Below are 16,109 nucleotides of genomic sequence, written 5' to 3' on the forward strand. Positions count from 1 at the left end.
GTCAAAAACGGTCATAGTATAGCATGTCAAAAAATTCATAGTATAGCACAGGCATGGGAAACTACGGCCCGCGGGCCGGATACGGTCCGTTGGGTTTTTTAATCCGGCCCGTCAAATATTGGTAGACCATTGTCCGAACTATAATAAAGACTAGGGCTGGGTAGTATACCGGTTTTAATTTCCCGTATGATATGAATTCTTCACACACCATTATACCGGTGCATAGACGAAACAACTGCTGTCTGCTTTCAACAGGCAGCTAAATGTATTCTTTGCCGCTATTGCACAGGGGTCAGCGCTAGTTGTCTTATATGTATTGAGAGGGAACCCTAGTCAACTTTATAACACAACAATTAACAACCCACAACTAACGCTCTTTAACAGAGAACACCACAGCACACAACAGTCTGTGACACATAAACAATTTGTAACACTAATAATTGTACATTTATAAAATTTCACCGCCGAACTGCATGCTGGGTACAGCTCACTCGCGAGCCTGCTAGCACAATAGTCTGCTAACAGCTGGGAGAGGCTCCGTGGCTCCAGTTACGTTACATTAGAGAACAGAACAGAGCGATGCAGGATGAACAAAGACAGACCGGAGATGCACCGATAGAGTTTGACACATATGCAACGCTGATTACCGTGTAATATGCGTGGTATTTGTTATAAATGTACATTGGTGCAAAGAGGTGATAAGAAGCTGTACATGGAGGGGCTTAGGACCGAGGGGAATGTAGGTGAAGGAAACAGGAAGAGACTGAAGACACGCCACACAAACAGCTGTTCACCGCTCGTCACGATCCTGCAGACCAGTGATTCTCAACTGGTGGTTCCTCGCGGACCCATTTTCAGTGGGTCGCGGGCCTTTGCTTTATGCAGCGGAGTTATTCACGCTCCTTTCCAGCATGTACGGCACTTGTTCAGCGGTGCAGGAAAAACACCGACCAATGCGTTGTAAATCACGCCACGTGATGCAGTTTAGCCAATAAAATAAGGGTATTCTGATACGTTTTCTGACTCCAGTGAGATGTACCCACACCATGACACAGAGGGGAGAGACAAGGAAAGACATTACAGAGCAGAACTCTGATAATGTTAGATGTGAAAGTCAAATATTTGCATCATCCCTTCAAATAATCAAACTGCTAAAAATACCACAGTCATTAACCTTTACACTAAAAACACTGTGTCAAAAATGACTGCTTAATAAGTAAGTGCACGATAAAATATGCATTAATGCGATAAAAAAATACTGTGTAAGATCCCAGTTAACTGATGAAGACCTCAGATCTGTTCTGAGAATTACCACAACCAAACACCAAACGTTGATGCACTGGTTAAAAAGGGTGACCAACAACACTGTTCCCACTGAAATTAAATGCAAGTTACTTTTACTTGTAATTCATATTAGTTCACATAAACACTCCATTCATCTGCTACTGGCCCGGCCCATCTGTCAAATTTTAAAACTCAATGTGGCCCCCGAGCCAAAAAGTTTGCCCACCCCTGGTATAGCATGTCGAAAAAGTCAAACATTCATAGTATAGCATATCAAAAAAACTCAGTCACAGTATAGCATGTCGAAAACAGTCAAAAACAGTCATAGTATAGTATGTCGAAAAAAGTCAAACTCAGTCATAGTATAGCATGTTGTAAAACTCAAAAACAGTCATAGTATAGCATGTCGAAAAAACTTAGTCATAGTATAGCATGTCGAAAAAAGTCAAAAACAGTCATAGTATAGTATGTCAAAAAAATGTCAAAAACAGTCATAGTATAGCATGTCGTAAAACTCAAAAACAGTCATAGTATAGTATGTCGAAAAAAGTCAAAAACAGTCATAGTATAGTATGTCGAAAAAACTTAGTCATAGTATAGCATGTTGTAAAACTCAAAAACAGTCATAGTATAGCATGTCGAAGAGAGTCATAGTATGTTGAAAACATTTTTATAACATATTTTCCTGTAACTTACCGATATACTATATAATGAAATGTGTTATGACAGTATAGTTTGACATTGTCAATGAAAATTATTGAAAATTATACCATTAATTAAATTACTTATTCGTGACTTACCATCCTAAAATGTTTTTCTTTACGACAATTATGGCATGATATATTATGACATACTACTACTTGAATGCCACAAATACTATGCTGTGACATTTTCAAATACTATACTACGCCATTTCTATGACATACAACTATCACTCTTTCATGACATATAATATAGTTAATATTTAATGGCATACTATAATATGACCTCGAGATTTTTTATGACATACTGAACTATGACTTTTTTATGAAAGATTTACGCCATACTACCACAATTTTGGGTTATTATACTGTCTTTTTATTGACATTTATGTTATGGTAAACTATGACTTCATGACATTTTTCAGTAAATATATCATGAAATTGTTATGAAATACATTTTTATGGTTTTTCAAAATTTTGATGAGTAGGGCCAACATTCTTTTTATGTTTTTTCCACACACATGTCAAACCTAACCTTTAATAACTTAAGTAAAATAAGACAATTGTAATATTGGTATACATTATACATTTATTAGTGAACAACCCTTTCAAATCAGCCACAATTAAGAAAAAATGATTGCACTACTTGGTAAAGCATAACTAGCAACTTTCATTTAAAAAAAGTACAAATCTTAAAAATTTCAAACAGTATACAGATGTATATATAATACACTAACTAGTTATGTTAAATGCTACAAACAATATGATTCCAATGGAATGAAAAATGATAACCTTAATAAGAACCATTTCCTATATATAATATATATTAGTTGTTTTCCCCCCCCACCCCCCAATACAAACATGGAAAAAATGAGGTAACTGTAAATGTGCAAGTACCAAAGCAAAACATCTGCCTAAACACGGAACACATGCCCCTGGCTCTATTGGCGGGTGGGTAGTCTGGTGTTCAGGCAAGGACCCCTAGAGGCCAGGGAGAGTAAGAACAGTAAACCACTATCCCACCACAGCAAAAGTCATTGGTAAACAATAAATGGCATCTACGGAGCAATCAATCACAAATCCTAAATCAATTTTAGCTGCTTATTGGAACACATTTTTCCACCACACAAGCTGTGAGATTATTCAATAACTCTTAACAGAAAGACTACAAGACTCTATTCTCAGTTGTCATTAAAAGTTACCTCATTACCTCGGGCTTAAGGGGAAGTTATCTTTTTATGTATTAGGGTAGCTGGATATCGTCAATTAAATATTAATTCAAAAATAAGAGTGCTAATATTAACATCAATTAAGTTATCTATATGTGAACAATACATTTTAAGATATTGATACACAGAGCAAGAGCCTGATAGGCAGGTACAGTACTACACTGAAATAAGTATGACAACACTTTATTCTTTTTTTTTTTTTTTTTTTTAAATCCCTTAAACTATATTGATTTTCACTGACATTGTTTAGGGGTATTAGTACAACATGCTTTAAGAATACATGGGATTCATGACAAACTATTGCATTCACGCAAGTGAGTTTTCATACCTAAAAGCAGAACATCTAGCACCGTTTCACTATGGCTTTCAATTAACTACAGTAGTTTCAGAGCATGTCATTTTCAGTCGTTAGGGCAATAACAGTAACACAACGTATGTAAGAATTCTGGATTCAAGACCATTTTTTTTTTCCTCTATAAAATGAAGTTAGCGCAATAAAATCTTGTAGTCATTCAGTTCTATTACAAATGTGTGCAGTACAATGCATGGCAGTTATCAGCTGAGCGTTAAGATCCAAACCTCCAGAACCCCGAAGCTAAAATAGAGCTAAAAATCAGTTGGGATCTGGTTGACAAGCATGCATATTGTGCACCATTAAATAGGTCTCCACCAGAATTTGAGATATCCTCCACCATAACAAACTTGTTTAACTTCCTTTTTTTTTTTTTATGTCATGCAAAACACCTCTGAAGTAGATTTAGGAGTGAATTAGGTAGCATAGTGTGCACCACGGCACATTTAGAAAAAGGGATCACAACCGCTATGTCAACCATATGGTTTGAGTAAAACAACAAAAAGTATACACTTGTAATGAGTTGCAGTGTACATTGCTTCTTTTCAGTGAATATTAATAACATATTGACTGATCTTATTTTCTTGCATGCCTGTCTGTAAATTATGTAATATCTACTATTTCCCACAAAACTGAATATTATAATTGATTACATTAAATTATTTGTGGTCTGAGGAAAACAACCACACTAAAATCAGATATACCTTTTTCATGGCAACCTTTCCATCTTAAATGGACTGTTCTCCTTTGTTTTTATATACCGAGAGGCCCTGAGTGATTTTTTTTTTTAACTTACAATATATGCCAGCGAAAAGATATGTACACATATGTTAATTCTCAAAGCTGTGGGTTTAACTCATTAAATGGCTTCTTTTTTTCTCTTGAAGGTGGGCACACACATCAAAGACTCACATTCACTTAAGAAACTAAAGTAAAGAAAAAGCAAGATCCCTTTACGCCTAAAAGCAAAAGGTTACAACTGCCTGTTAGTGCTTAGTGGGGCAGTTAAGAGACAAGAGTGAATTCAAAGCAAAAGTCCATTTGTTGCTTTCCCCCCCCCACCCGAAAACGTATCCTGTTTTTTCTTCTTTTTTTTTTTTTAGAGTGAACACAAACAAGGAACTAGAAGTCTAACAGTGTCTCTACACTACTGAACACTCCAGCTCTGTGTCATATGTGAACCCTGTCCTGATCACTGCGGGATACACCGTTAAAAGTATCGTGGCGTGACACCAGCGACTTCAACAAGGGTTTTCAACATTCTTCTTGTCTTCAGACGTTTTCTAAAAGCATTCACACTGAAGCTATGCACACAGCTGCTCTTTTACAACACCATCACCGTGGCCTAAGACGACGACCTGACCGAGTGTAGAAGAAATAAGAACACATACGTTACACAAACATGTTAGTGCTCCGACTGTTTCCTTCAATGTATTTTCTCTAGAAGATAAAAGAAATAAATAAACTTTTTTTTTTTTTTTTAACAGCATACTTTTAAAACAAGTGGAAATGAGAAAGTATTTTCAGGATTAGTAATAGGTTTGTGCTTGTCAAGGTCATACGAAGGCAGATCTGAAATCTTGAACAGTAGGCTATATCTGTATATTGGATTTGGCTCACAAACAATGAAATAAAAATCCCAGTCTTCCTAAAAGGGGAAGAAAGTTCATTTAAAACTCACCACTCACTGCACATATTGCTTTCTGCACAGACCTCCAGAGCTATATGGCATCAGCACAGCCTCCAGACGAGGATTCCCCTCCTTAAAAGCAGTCGGGGTGGAACCACATGCTAGTCTTCCTCTCATGGTGCTTTCTGAATAAGCAAGCAGTTCTCTTAGTATGCTTATTTGTCTCTTCTTTTTCTTAAAATTCGACAATTTTGGTGGCAATGCTTGATTAAAATATTGCTAGTCTGAATCCACAGTTCATGCAAATCCTAGCATGCTGCCCTGTATCCAGTGGTTACACAATGCATTGGCTCTGTCAACAGGACAAACATACACACACACAATATGTACACACGCATACACGCTTGCCAGAGGAACAATGCTGACGTGGAGGGCGGATGTAGCACTTGTGCAGTTATGCCAGATGACCTCAAAAAAGATGCAGTCCATTAATCCACGACTGCTTTTGAACAGATCCGTGTTCCAGAGAGGATAATTGGGGGAAGAAGAAACCCCATAGTTGCATGTCCCGTCACTTTGCAGTCCATAAACACCAGGCTGAACAGAATCTGCGTTTAACACACAGCAAGTCACACTTTCACAATAGAATTTGCAAATCTAAAAACAAATAAGGGGTTAAACTGTTGAAATGATCAATACGTTATTGCAGAACATACATTATTAACAAGTCACTTTGCCCAACATCTACACAAACATGCATCTATGATGGTCAGGCATGGCCTCCAAACACAGATACCCATGTTGAAGTATTCCTATTATTTTTCTGCTAATTGCACAAGGTGTCCAGCCTATCACCCTCCGACTCACCACTTCCAATGCAGGACTCCCACTTTTCATGAACTCCACAACCAAATCCACTAAATAAAAATGAAACCCTGTAAACAAAAGCAGCAAATAATGCATTGTAGGGGAAATCTTTGGAATCTGCAACGAGGGGGGCAGAGAAAGAACTGGCCGGCGATCCCAGAACTCTGGCTATAGGCTGCGATAGGCAGTGGGTTTCATGAGACTTGGACAATGAAGCACAGCAGAGGTACAACAGGCTCCAGAAAACCATCCTGGATTGCTTATTGTTGTGGAAGGGGCAGGAGTGGTGGGTTGGTAAGCTATATTTACTGGTGGACGCAGGTTAGGTGGCAGGTGTCCCCAGTTTTGGGAGAGACTCTGGTTTGTGCAGCTTTCCAGTCCAGCACTCAGACAGTTCTCACTCCACCTCTCGGTGTACTTCCGAGGCATCGGCTCGGCAGATAGGACAAGTGCGATTGGTCTGGAAGTAAAGCGTAAACATAAAAGCGTAAATATATTAAGCACAGCGTGTCAAAAATATTCATAGAAAACTATAAGAACACTATGAAATGGTTTCATGATCAAAACTGGCACGAACTTACCTTTAACCATTTATCCACACACTTTGCGTGGAATTCATGGTTACAAGGTAATACCCGAAGTAGCTGCCTACACTCAAAGTCACTAAAGCACACAACACACCTGAGGAGAAGAGAGGATCGAGTTAACAGGAAATAAAGGCATCGATAGTGAGTGAATAATCACAAGATGAGGAAGAGTCTCACAGCGTTTGTTCAGATAGATGATTCTCTGAGTTGAATCTGTAGGACGGAAGTTGCTCTATATCGGCTTTAGTGAGTCCGCGTGGTTTAGCTTCACCCAACCTCTCTGCCAGATTCAGTAATGCCTACACACACACAGAGAGAGAGAGAGAGAGAGAGAGAGAGAGAGAGAGAGAGAGAGAGAGAGAGAGGGGGAGCGTGAGACGGGGGGGTTCTGATGTGTAAAAAATACCATAAAGATAGCATCTAGCAAAAAGAAATTATCTAATTTGCTATTCCACAAACCATCAAACTAAGCCAGTGTTCATTTCATTAACTAAAACTATGACAAAATATGTTCTTCAACGACCTTTTTCACATGACAATGGTGAGATAGCACACACTTCATTAAACATCAACAGTGACCATATCACACATGTAATATCTTTGACCAAAACAGTCTTCTTTCCACTGTTCCAATTATTTGGTCGAAGTAAACGCTTAACTCATCGAGTTAGATTTGAAAATGCGGCGGCTCTACACATTGTGTTTAAGATTTTCGTAGAATGATCGAATAGTATTCTTCTTGAAATGCCCGTCCCTACAAAGCTGCTTTCTTAATTGTTCAACCTGTGTTTGTCATTAGCTAATGATAAAGTGAAATAAATTTGACTTAAATTACAATATCATTGTTTTGGCTAGAATAGATTGACTGAAATATTAATTTAATCTAGTGTAGCATCGATACAAGTTAATATAATCTGATGAAAAAGGACATTTGACACAGGACTAAGACTAAATAAATATAAAATAGCTGACAGAATTAAGAGAGAAAACATTTTGACTCAAAGTAATGACTATAGGTTGACTAAACTGTTGTGGCTTTTTAGTGACTAAAACTAGACTAAAAAGTTAGGATAAAAAAGGATAATAATGACTAAAATGTGACTAAAACTAAAGAGCATTTTTGTCGGAAAAATAGCTGCTAAAACCAACACCGCACTAACCTCATAGTTCTCCATCTCCACATCATCCACATCCAGGTCTAGACTGATGGCTGGGCCCACTGCTGTTGGAGGCACAGGAAGCATTGACCTGGACACAGAGAGAAACACAACTTGTGGAGCATTAACACAATCACTGCAACTTCACTGTGAAGCGGCACATGATCTGCAAACACCAGCACTGAGGGGGAACGAGAGTTCATCGTTTCTATCCTGCTTAAAAAGCAGAGATGCAAAAGCCAGAATGTATATTATTAAGCCTGAGCTTAAACTGAGCTGCAGTGTTGACACAGCATTGTACAATACTTGATTGCTGAGGCCAGCACCTTCGTAAAATCAATTTTACATGCAAGTAAATAACCACATGATTAAAACTGCTATACTTCACAAACAGGGTGATTTGCACGGCAGGTACTTACAGGAAGTAAGGAAGGAAGCCTGGGTAGTAAGATGGAGGGGGAGGAGGAGGGGGTAGAGGTTGCTGCAACCGGTATCTCTGTCCACTCACTCGCCGGGGCAGCATGTGGGGATATGGCTGAGGAGTGACACACAGAGATCTATTTTTGCAAATACTGCAATGGAATACAGCAATTCATGGTATTAGTTAATAGTTAGACATCTATTTCAGTTGACTTTTACTCACACTAGTACCCCCTGCTTATATGCACCTTCTTAGGTATGAAACACTTGTCCCACCAACTACCACCTTGGTGCTTTTGAGCAAGTTAGATAAACCCAGACTGCTGCAGACTGCTCAGTGGCCAGCAGTATGAGGAGGCAGTTGCATTCTTTGTTTTTGCAGTGAAATTTAAGACCTTTTAAATACCACAGGAAATGCTATTTAATGCCTGTTTCACAATCATCCCAGCCAAAGTATGATGGGAAAAACCAAAAAGGTCACTTTTCCCTCTTCTTTCAGTACTTTCCGGAAGAATCTAACAATCATTTCTAATGATATTATTTATTTTTTTCCAATTAACTTGGACCATTTGAATGTGGATAACTGGCATAAAATGGATGGCTAGATTAGTCACTTAAAAATTATGAATTAATTCAAGGTAATATAAATGGTGCAGAGAGCATTAATTTAGCAGCATATAACTATTAGCTCTGTAAAGATATAGTGGAGTAATGTCTAACTGAGCAGGGAATGAAGTCACACTCCCTCTGTGTGTGTTGTTATCAGGACTTCTCTAAACTTTGTTGACGGAGCCGGTCTGGCTACACGTGTATGTTAGCGCATGTGAGTCCCAATGTGTGTCCCCCACTGGCTAACTAATCGCTACTCTGCCTTGGGCAAAGGCAATTACAGTTTCTAATGCCGCCCGACCCACGCGGTCATCATGGAAGCAAAGGATCCACCCTTCAGATCACCCTCAGATCTACACGGTTGGCTCTGTCAGCACTGTGGCTTTTGTTTGCACAGTTTGTGCTTTTAGCAAAACCTAACCCTAAGACTTTCATAAATTAAAGTACAAAGTACAAAGCTCTTGAAGACTTGTCAAGACCTGCAGATGCCCTGTGTGCCTCCAACTGTGAAAGTGTTGTTTTAACAGGTGTGAAGCAGCTCATGCTAAACCCATGAAGTCATAAGTGTACTGTCAATTTCCCTGGAAATGTCTGAGAGGCCGTCTTACCACGCCAAAGGGAAGCTCCTGATGCAGAGGCTCTTGAGGAAGATACTGTAGGGGCAGAGAAGGAGGCAGCGCTGGTGGGTGATGAGAGGGAGGGTAGGAGAAAGTCCCTAATGGGTGCTGGTCCCCTCTTAGGTCAACTTCATTGTCTACCCTCTGTAGAGGCTGAGAGGAGAAAAAAGAGGCACAGAAGATGGTTACGGTTAGATCAAACATATATGTATGCAAATCAACAAACTACTGATTACGTTCAACATCCACTGTGCTGTGTTTTCATTAATGAGCACGTGTATGCTGTGGACTACTCACCATGCGTGGGTGCTGAGGCTGTAAAGGGACAAACTGGCTCAAAGGAGTAAGGTGCGGTGGCTGGTGGGGGGGTACCGATGGGGTCGGGTGCAATACAAAATGTTCGCTGGAGATCAGGGGTGGAAAGGCTTGATAAGACACTGGCATGTGCTGCATGGTACATGCCTGTATGAGCTGCAGAGAGAAAAACAACAACAACACAAGAGCAGAGAGAAATTATTATAAGTATTTTATCCCCTTAATTATATTATCATCTAAACTACACTGTGAAAAAGTTTCCACCTAACTAAAGCAAAATTGCTCCTTACATGAGCAGAAAGGCGATTATAATGAAAGCATGTTGTAAGCGTGTAGCGAACAGAAGCGATGCGTTAACATAAAACCACAGCACTGACAGTATTGGCACGACACTAATAATTGTTCTGTTTGTTTCCACACATACACAGCAGAATGGTATTCTATGTTGCTTAACCGTTTCTAATACTTGTGCTAGCATCAAGACTAAACCACAAATTCCTGCAGAGTAACAGCAGCAGACATTTGTTAGTCATGAACAGTGACAGATTGCATGGCTGGTATGGAGTGCTACATGGATGCCACTGACATTTGGGCTCTTCCTTTTCAAACTCACAGGAGGAGGAAGGCAGCAGAGCAGAGAGAGCTGTCCGCTGAACATTACCGAGCATGCTGGGAGCTGCTGAGTGTTGCACCCCGGAAGGGGCTGCCCGGTGTGGATAGGAAATCCGTGGGTCGTCACCGTTGTAACAGTGTATGATATTGGAACGGATCCCTGGTGCATCTTTCAAGAAAAGAAATGGGGGAGGGGGGGTGACTCACAATCAGCCTGAAACAGAACTCGACACCTGGCATGTTTCATAGTAAACATGAACATTACTGAGGAGTACGTTTGGTCAGACAACGAATCAACAACTTTACCCATCGGGTTGTCCTCGTTCAGTTACCTGGTCATGTAGATCCACCATGATGGCGCTCTGCTGGGGAAGGTGAGCAGCAGGGTGAAGCATGCGTGGTGGTGTGCTGGTGCGGCTGTACTGTCTGGACTCATCTAAAGGAACCTGTTGGTGATGTTGGGAGAAAAGCAGATGATGGAAGTTCTCATCCTGGACCAGAGAAGTGTGCAGTACAGGCCTGTCTCGTCTCCCCCACTGGCGTCTCACTGGTGGGCTGTAACATCACACAGAAGAAAGAAATGGACCGAGACAGTTCAATACATTGTACATTCAAATTACACTAGTTGCACATTTCTGATATTATTGGATTGATAATGCACCAATGTTAAGTAATAGGGGTATATGTCACCAATAAGCAGTGGGCCCGCTCAGAAGGTAGCATACTCTTAATAAACACAATATTGCAATGTGTTTGTTTTTTTCATTTGGAATCTTTAACTTTTGAGAAAACAAGCAAGTCATACTTTTGAGTTTTTATTAAGTTTATGTTGACATGGGCTTATGGTGCTTAAAAAAAAAATCAACCTTATTTAAATAAGTCAGAGTGTAGTTTTGCTGGATAGAGGCTGCTAAACATGTGGCATGTAACAATATTCTGTTTACTTAATGGTAAATTACATTTTGGAAAAATAAAAGGTGCATTTTGAGTTTTTTGTCTGTAGGTAAGGCAACATGGGTCACACACAAAACTGCCATTTGGTTGATGTTAGAAGTATCCCAATGTCAGTTTACATACTTTAAAGTGAGATACGACTAAATAAATGAAAAGTGACTTTTTAATAAGAAAGGGGTCTTATGGAAAGACAAGGCAAAGTTGGTACCTTCTCCTGAGCTGCACCGGGGTGTTGCAGGGCTCTCCAAGGAACCTCCTTGGATTTAAGGGGGCTGTTGGTGGCAGCCTATTTACTGCTATTTCCCATGGTCGCATTGGTGACGTCGTGCAGACGAGTCACACTCTGGGAACGCAAACTGTACAGTGGAGGCACTCGTATGTTGCCTCCGATAGTCTTAAGCCTGCAAAAAAACACAACAATTCACAAAATCACAACCCGGCTTCTTATGCTACAGACAGAGCTTATTTAAATCATTCATCTAGCAACCGAGTACACAGTTACAAAAAATACTAATGGTAGCTAAGTTTACTCTTTACAACAAGCACATACCAGCTATCATGTGGAAATTTTACAGTCACATTTTTACACACTATATAAAACATGTACAGACTTTCAGGCCTGATACACCCCAATGGGATTAGTTATGATGTCACTGAATCTGAATTATACAATTATGTGCAAATAAAATAAGGGGTCAAATAATAATATTAAATTGGTAATTTCTATGAGGAACACTCAAGGTATCTGGACCCCTGACAACTCTACTTTACAGTTTAGGTTTAATCTCAAACCATCAGAACGTAAATCCCCTAGAATTTGAAATGTAAGAAGTAGATATGGATGATTTGAGAAAACGTTTGTGACTTCATATTTTAGTGAAGCACATGTTTTTCTTCAGGGATGGGTTTATTTCACTGCTACCTTTCTTATATTTATTGGAAATGGCCTATACTTAAATAACTATAGGCACATTCAAGGCTTCTTGTTATTTATCTGGATATCTTTTTTCACGTCTTGTCTCGTGAGATGACAGTTGTCCTCATTTTAATGACTGCTGGGTGTTTTTAAAGACTTAATTTTACTTAAACTAAAATTAATATTCACTTGCTCCAATGTCCCAGTAGCACTTTCATTGCTGCTTTATTTATATACTTGAAAAAGTCATTACATTTTTAAAAACACACGACAGTGTTTTTACACAAATTATATGACACATAAAAGCAAGATGTCCACTACAGGTGCCGAACTAAAGTTATCAAATTCTGATTGTTTTGAACCCAAATTAATGTAATTTATAATACAGAAAGATAGGTAACCGCAAAGGTAACCGCAGGGTCAACGGTTCGATCCTTGACTGGGACGTGTCACGTGTCGAAGTGTCCCTGAGCAAGACACTGAACCCCCGGCTCCCCGGGCGCCTGTCATTGGCAGCCCACTGCTCCCTATATACAGGGATGGGTCAAATGCAGAGACAAATTTCCCCTTCCGGGATCAATATAGTATAATAAATTTAAAAAAAATTAAATTAAAGAAAGAAAGTCACAAGCGTACATCAGTGTAGTTGTACAAATTCCATAGTTGCATTTTTAATTTTAGGGAATTACAAAGAGTTTACATGTATTGGGTTTCACCAAAATGCTAAAATATAGTGGAACTATTGTACATTGTTAAAGTGGCAGTGTAATTAATGCGGTATAGTCGGGGGCAGAATATACTGTATATGGGTCGCTGTAGCCTGCCTGAACAAAAACACGGAGAGCCATGTGCTCAACAGACAAAGCAACAACAAAAGATGTGAAAGGCAAGCGGGACCGCTCGCTAACATGCAACATAGAAGGCCCCTGTGCCGTTACACCGTGTCTTACCAATACCACGCTAAACTCAGCACACATAACTGCGAAACAGACAGCACATTATCATCGTGGCAACCGTCGGTTCCTTACTGTCCGGGATCATTTGACGTCCCCTTGGTGAAGGAGAGCAGCTAACTTTAGCCAAGCTAGGCTAACGCTTTGTCCCAACATAGCAAAGACTCACCAGCTGCAGATAATTGCTGTTGGCAAAGCTATTTAGCCAGAATGCTAATACATGTTTAGGACGCGTGCACAGTTATCACTGACATATTCTACTCATGTGACACATCACAGACAGAGACCAGCATTGTGAGGACAGGTTTAACGTTACGCTATGTGAGTTGGCCAACAACAGACCACGTCTTACTTTCTTTGCTAGTTTGCTTGCTCGATGAGAAGGAGCGACGGGAGATGTTTCAGCCTCCGAAATGGCGTGTCCCATCAGGTTATCCTTGCACCTAACCGACTACTATCACCCGATAGAAAGCACCGTTAGCTGACTGTCAGTCGACCGTTGTTTGTTTCCCCGACGGATTTTTGACAATGTCGAGCCGAGCTGCTATTAGCTTGCTAACGCTCGTCAGCTAACACAAGCTTCCAGCTGCTGCATAGAGAATCCGTTTTATTCCAGAAACCGCAGAATGGCCTGTCCATTAAGGGCAGCATTTAACGTTACCGGAGCAGGAAATACCGTTAATTATATGAGAAGAAAACGTCTGCTACACAACGACAGTAAACATTACTTGGCGCGTGTGTGTTCCTTGAATGCATTGTTATGACGAAACCACGCCTCATTTTGTGAATGACCAATCAGAGCGTAGCAAACACAGACAGCAGACATCCAGAGAGTCTTTGCTACAATGTATCAAAACAAGCAGTTCCTGTTGTTACTTGTAGCTTCCAAACAAAAGAGCTCCCTGAGAGGTCCCAGGGTCACCAAACACTTAAACATGCTTTAAATACCCCTCACCCGAATAGTAAGCCCAATGTCAGACCGAATAAATACTCTGACCTTTTTTTGTTTTTGTTATTGCATCTTGCCACCTACAGCACAGACAGATTTATAGTGCAGTTTGAAACATGCCTAATAGTCACCAGTGATGTAAAGTCAGCAGGTACATTTACTGGGGTTGTAAATTGGCATAATTTTGAGGTGCTTCTACTTTATTTTCATTTGATACATTGATGCTTTGCTATAGATTAAACTATGAAGCAGTACCTACAAAGCAAGCAATTGAAATCGAAGCTTCTCCTCAACATATATTCACTAAAGTGCTTACGTGCATTAGTATTAATGATCCAGTAATATTCAGCAACAATAACATGGGCCATGCTGCACAATGAGTACTTTTACTTGTAAGTGCATTATGTTGCAAATACATCTGTACATTTGCTCAAATAAAAGTCAGGACTTTGACTTGTGATGTTATATTTCTTATATGCTACTTAAGTAAATGATTGAATACTTATTCCACCAGTGCCAGTCACTATTAGTACAAAATAAAATAAAAGTTGTCCACCGGTTGAACTCTTTTCAAATGAGAAACGTAATATTTAACCACTTGACCATTACTGACCTGAAAAGTTTTGGGGGATTTCTCAACTTAAGCATCTCTCTTGTGGCAACCTGTCTCACTTCAAAAACAAAAACAGAAGTGATCAATTTAGCAATGTCGACCAAAAGTAAAATTGCATTTGAATTAATTAGCTTTAGCCCACTTAAAACATAGGCTACACTAAGTGTCTCTTTTGCATGAGCGCTGTCTTTGCAAAGTCTAAAAATGTTGGTCTAAAACTCTACTGTGGCTCACAGCCTGTTTTGACTCTCACTGGAGGCCACAGTTACCAACACACTCTTGCCGGTTATGTAATATTGCACTTGCATGATCAAGTTAGAAACACCCATCATCAGCTATTGTACAACATCTCTAAGCTATATGTTTTTGTAGCGAATGGAGCTGCAACATACTTGATGTGATGCTTCAGTCGAGGATAACCGAGCTTTATTGGGCTGTATAAGCTACCTATCAGGCCCGTTCTCTCCAGTAAGAGTTAATAAATAATGTCTTGTCTGTTTTGAAAGCTCCAGTGCAAAGCACATGGATGCAACCGCTGGTTAGGGATAGCAACATTGGTATGCAACGTTGACTAAATGTAAACATTACAACATCGCACTCGGTAGCAGCAAAACAAGGAGGGGCTGGAGGTTCAGCAGGATGACAGCCCGAACAGCCCGTCTGCCCGTCTCCCGTAAACACGCATTGTAAACCTCCAAGAATCAACCGAGACAAAGCGATAACGGGAGGAGCAATGTAGTTACCTGATTGTTAATGTGAAAACATCTGATCACTGATATTTTCCTTGTAATGTTCACATCTCGTTAGGCTAAGTGCGGCATCCCACGGTCAGCTGTTCCCGTGTGGAACATTCCGTGGATTTCACCACTGCTGTAAAAAAAAGGTGTTCAACGTTAGACTCTCGTGTTATCAATGCATGTTGTCTGTATGTTGTGCGGGTTTATAGTTCTGTGACCCGAGAGATTATTTCCGTAATCCCCACTGTTTGGTTTCGGAAATGTTAATCCAGTCACACGGTTGCTTTGAGTTTCTGCGATTCCCTGTGACACCCCCATTTCTGCGTATTTCAGGAGCGGAGAGCACACGCAATGCTGCCATTTCTACCGTAATGGTCTGAATAAAGGTGTACCAGTTTGTCTCGAAAGTTCAGCGTCTCCTATGGAAAGCGTTGTTTCTAATCTGGCAGAGAAAAAGAAGAAAAAAAAGGATTCAGAACCTTTATTTTAGTTAAAGTAGTATCGCCACAGTGTAAAATAAAGGCAATGGATTAAAACATTTGACGGAAGGAAAAATACAGAAGCCAGTGGCGGAGCAGGGACAAAATATCAGTGCGCAGCTGCATGC

At 39.9% G+C, this 16,109-nt stretch overlaps 1 protein-coding gene across 4 annotated transcripts; it reads right to left on the minus strand.

Annotated features, from left to right (window-relative positions):
* Positions 1 to 2,554: 2,554 nt before the first annotated feature.
* On the minus strand, positions 2,555 to 15,584 carry rnf44 (ring finger protein 44). Of its 4 annotated transcripts, XR_012957332.1 has the most exons (12): positions 13,556 to 13,976; positions 11,543 to 11,735; positions 10,713 to 10,935; positions 10,382 to 10,549; positions 9,751 to 9,924; positions 9,445 to 9,606; positions 8,227 to 8,342; positions 7,811 to 7,898; positions 6,828 to 6,949; positions 6,645 to 6,744; positions 6,064 to 6,523; positions 2,555 to 5,804 (listed from the first exon to the last, which is right to left on the minus strand). XR_012957332.1 is itself a non-coding variant. In XM_076103130.1 (11 exons), the coding sequence occupies exons 2-11, from the start codon at positions 11,647 to 11,649 to the stop codon at positions 6,461 to 6,463; spliced, it is 1,323 nt and encodes a 440-aa protein (XP_075959245.1). In that variant the 5' UTR covers positions 11,650 to 11,735; positions 15,509 to 15,584; the 3' UTR covers positions 2,555 to 6,460. The 4 variants fall into 4 exon arrangements, 3 of the variants coding, with proteins under 3 accessions (XP_075959245.1, XP_075959244.1, XP_075959246.1); XM_076103130.1 differs by lacking the exon at positions 13,556 to 13,976 and adding an exon at positions 15,509 to 15,584 and having other exon boundaries at positions 2,555 to 6,523; XM_076103129.1 differs by having other exon boundaries at positions 2,555 to 6,523.
* Positions 15,585 to 16,109: the final 525 nt, after the last annotated feature.

The sequence above is a fragment of the Anarhichas minor genome, unplaced genomic scaffold, assembly GCF_050575085.1.
Source record: "Anarhichas minor isolate MPS153535 unplaced genomic scaffold, ASM5057508v1 ptg000028l, whole genome shotgun sequence".
Classification (NCBI taxonomy): Eukaryota; Metazoa; Chordata; class Actinopteri; order Perciformes; family Anarhichadidae; genus Anarhichas; species Anarhichas minor.